Consider the following 4,188-nt stretch of genomic DNA (forward strand, 5'->3'; position numbering starts at 1 on the left):
GAAAACGAGAGTGCTGCTTTTAAAAGTGAAGGCGACTGTTTGACTGGCTATAGGTCGTCGTCAAATGAGACAAAATCGTCGTTTCGACATGGAAACGCGTCGTTCAGGGAATGCATGTGGCCCTGTAGTCTGTAGAGCTAAGACTCCAAAGTCCACAGTGCCATTATCTAGAGAAGGACAGGACTCCCAGTCGGGTTTTGAGATTTTGACGGGCTATAGCCGGTAACCTATATACCGGACAACAGGTCAATGGCTGTGATCGATGATCCACTTACCTCGGACTGAGCTCACTTTTACTCTCAGAAACTAACAACACACAAATTCGTAAGACGTCCTGCTCTCTTACAGTTTCTCCACTGCTCTGTCTCTCTGTCTCTCATCTAGGGTTTCTCTGAGGTACGCTTTACTCTTCTATGCTTCACTGTAAGGGAAGTCTAACGCGCCACTTCTCATCTTCTAGGTTTTAGAAGCTGTTCCATTCTCGTATTAAATTTTTCTACAATGGTTTCAGGCTTAAGAAAGAGTGGCGATTTCTTCTTGGATTTTGATGATATTCTCTTCTTAATTCTGCAACTTCCATGGTTTGTTTTTGAAATCCGAAAACATAGAGTTTGTTGATTTGCTTTTGGAGGTGTTAATGTTTGTTTTAATAGCTTTCTAGGATTGAAGGAAGCGTGTTTTGTTTGGTTGGGGATCAAAGCAACCAGAGGTCATTTGGAACAGAAATCTCGGGTTTGGTTTTGAAATTCAAATTTATTGAGCTTTCCTTTTCGATTCTTGAGGCAGAGTTCTGACTGAGGCTCTGGAAAATAGATGACTTCTGATTGAGCTTGTGTAAAATAGATGACAATGGATTCGCGTGCTAGGGGGTTTTCGGGTTCCACTCATGGAATGGGATTGGCAAATCAATCTTCTTCGGTTCATTCTAATCAAAACCTTATTTCTGGACCCAGATTGGAAAATCCCTTTCTAGATCACAAGCCTAGGGGGTTTCATTATCTTCAACCAGATCAGGCACCGAGTTATATAGCCCCGAGCTTGGATGAGGCCCAGGGGGAGGATTCCCCCGAGGACTGTGACTTTTCCGATGCTGTTTTGGGATTCATAAGTCAGATACTAATGGAAGAAGGCGTGGAGGACAAGACTTGCATGCTTCAGGATTCTTTGGAACTTCAAGCTGCTGAGAAACCCTTCTATGAGTTGCTTGGGAAAAAATACCCCCCTTCCCCGCTTCATAGAACAAATGATACCAATGGAAATAGGGAGAGCCCAGATGATGATCGCGATGTATATCATGGTAATTATGCCAGCAGTACTAATAGTAGTAGCTGTTTTGGTGATAATTCCTTGATTCAAAATCACGGAGAATATACCTCCCAATTACAGAACTCGTATAGAAATTCAAATGGTATGATCAGTAGTGTGGATGGATTTGTAGATTTTCCCAGTAGTACTCTTCAGGTGCCTGATTCAAATAGTGAGAATCATTCTGTTTGGCAATTCAGGAAAGGGTTTGAAGAGGCTAGTAAGTTTCTTCCTCCCAGAAGTGAGTTTTTTTTAAACTTGGAGGCAAATGAGTTGTTATTACAGAAGCCAAAGGCAGTGAGTAGCAAGGAGGAGGTCAAGGTGGAGATGGAGGAGGGGGAGTACTCACCGACTGGGTCAAGAGGAAAGAAGCATCCTCATGGAGGGGAGGACAATAATACAGAAGATGAGAGGAGTAGTAAGCTAGCTGCTGTGTATGTTGAATCAACTCTACGGTCTAAGATGTTTGATATGGTGTTGTTGTGTAGTGTAGGGGAAGGTAAGGCCAAGTTGACAGCCCTTCAGGAGACATTGCAGAACGGGAAAAGCAAAAATGTACAGCAAAATGGAATAAGCAAAACTGTGCCTCGGAACAGGCAATCGAAAGGGTCTAATGGTGGAAGAAGAAGTGGTAAGAAACAAAGAGGCAACAAGGACGTGGTGGATTTGAGAACTCTCCTTATTCATTGTTCCCAAGCCGTTGCAGCTGATGACCAGAGGAGTGCAAATGAAATGCTAAAGCAGATCAGGCAGCACTCTTCTCCTTTTGGGGATGGAAATCAAAGATTGGCCCATATCTTTGCTGATGGCCTTGAGGCACGATTGGCTGGCACTGGTAGCCAGATATATAAAGGTCTAGTTAATAAAAGAACACCTGCTGCTGATGTCTTGAATGCTTACCATCTATACCTTGCCGCATGCCCGTTTAGGAAGATTTCCAATTTTATATCAAATAAGACGATAAGGAATGAAGCCGTGGATACAACATGTCTCCATGTCATAGACTTTGGTATCCTTTATGGTTTCCAATGGCCCACCCTTATTCAGCGGCTCTCATGGAGACCTGGTGGGCCCCCAAAGCTTCGGATTACTGGAATAGATTATCCCCAACCTGGATTTCGGCCAGCAGAGCGAGTTGAGGAAACTGGACGTCGCTTGGCAACTTATGCTGAGAGTTTCAATGTGCCATTTGAGTATCATGCCATAGCAAAGAAATGGGAAACCATTCGAATTGAGGAACTTAAAATTAACAAGGATGAGTTCATTGTTGTAAACTGCTTGTATCGAGGTAAGAACTTGCATGATGAATCCGTGTCAGTTGACAGTTCAAGAGATATCTTCCTCAATTTGGTGAGGAAGATCAATCCAGATATTTTCGTCCATGGGGTTGTTAATGGTGCATTCAATGCCCCCTTTTTCGTTACGCGGTTTCGAGAGGCATTGTTTCACTATTCTGCACTGTTTGATATGCTCGAAACTGTTGTACCTCACGAGGATCGTGAAAGGATGCTGCTTGAGAAAGAAATCTTTGGTAGGGAGGCTTTGAATGTCATAGCATGTGAAGGCTGGGAGAGAGTGGAGAGGCCCGAGACATACAAGCAATGGCAAGTCCGAAACCTAAGGGCTGGGTTTGCCCAGCTGCCTTTTGACCGGGAGCTTGTGGAGATGGCAATGGATAAGGTGAGGTCCAGCTACCACAAGGATTTCGTCATTGATGAAGATAGTCGGTGGCTGTTGCAAGGATGGAAGGGGCGAACCACCTATGCCCTTTCTTGTTGGAAACCGGCTTAGTGAACTTGACAGGCACACTTACTAATTGGCCTTCCTCTCGTCTCCTTGGCATTTGAAACTGGTGATTGAGCTCCCAAGGCAATACTGCTAGTTGATTCTTTTTTGTTTTACCAATATGCCTTTTGCAGTTGCTGTCATCTGTGATTTATCTGCTTACTTTATAATTGAGTAATTGGTAACCTGGCAGTTATATGTGGTCAGACTGGAGAGATGGTTGTTGGGTAAAGCAGGGGTATGCAGTCACTTGTAGAAAGACTTGCAGATTTTAGTTATAGCCCTTTGTCACCACAAATGCTGTATTTTAACAAAGCTTCCTGAGTCTGTCCAATCGGTTATTGAATGTTGTCTAATGCACATAGTCAACTTCACATTAACATGTAAGGGATGAAACTCATGCAACAGGGTTATTAATGAAATAATAGTTTATTTTCCCCTGGGGAGGGGGCTCTTGTTTGCTGCTGATATTGTTAAGAACCATCTCTTCCCTTCTTTCTGTCATGAGCAAAACTGTTAGCTGTTTGCTGAATTGGATTACTTTTTTATGCAATTATAAGCTCCTCGCATCTTTTCATGCGGAATGTGATGGAGCTCTGTCATTCTTGCATGGGCCATTGTGTTCAACATTTTTCCTCGTGCTTCATGTCATTGCAGTATGTATTGTTGTTTTTTCTCCTCAACAATCATCATAATAGGCATGTTTACATGTAAGTTGTAATAATTAAGAGGTTGAAGCCAACATGTACGTTCGTGATCCTTCTTGCGTTGATTCTTCTTGTCTCGCGCAAATTGCGGTCTCTGTCACCAAGAAGTACTTTTATTTTTGTCTTCTTGTTCAAAAGATTCAAGGTCTGGTATGGGGCCTTTTGTAATCTTTGATGGATAATAATATGTTAATGCGAAAACCGTACATTTTTATTTTCTTTCCTTTCCTTCTTGAAAACCAATATTTGTTTTAAAATAAACAAAACAAGTTGGATTGGGAGATAGGAAATTTATCTCCAGACATTCCTCATACGAGGTTGACAAATATCATCGGTCTTTAAGTTGTTTACAGCTTGTGAGAACGAGCATTTTGAGTTAAAGCTTTTGAGT

General features: G+C 42.4%; 1 protein-coding gene across 2 annotated transcripts; it reads left to right on the plus strand.

The window, feature by feature from the left end:
• Nucleotides 1–286: 286 nt before the first annotated feature.
• On the plus strand, nt 287–3,560 carry LOC108980843 (scarecrow-like protein 9). 2 transcript variants are annotated; one of them, XM_018951864.2, is made up of 3 exons: nt 290–396; nt 512–581; nt 654–3,560. In XM_018951864.2, exon 3 carries the CDS (start codon nt 844–846, stop codon nt 3,094–3,096), a length of 2,253 nt encoding a protein of 750 aa, XP_018807409.1. In that variant the 5' UTR covers nt 290–396; nt 512–581; nt 654–843; the 3' UTR covers nt 3,097–3,560. The 2 variants fall into 2 exon arrangements, with proteins under 2 accessions (XP_035544534.1, XP_018807409.1); XM_035688641.1 differs by having other exon boundaries at nt 287–581; nt 662–3,560.
• Nucleotides 3,561–4,188: the final 628 nt, after the last annotated feature.

This window comes from Juglans regia, chromosome 3 (assembly GCF_001411555.2).
Source record: "Juglans regia cultivar Chandler chromosome 3, Walnut 2.0, whole genome shotgun sequence".
Lineage (NCBI taxonomy): Eukaryota > Viridiplantae > Streptophyta > Magnoliopsida > Fagales > Juglandaceae > Juglans > Juglans regia.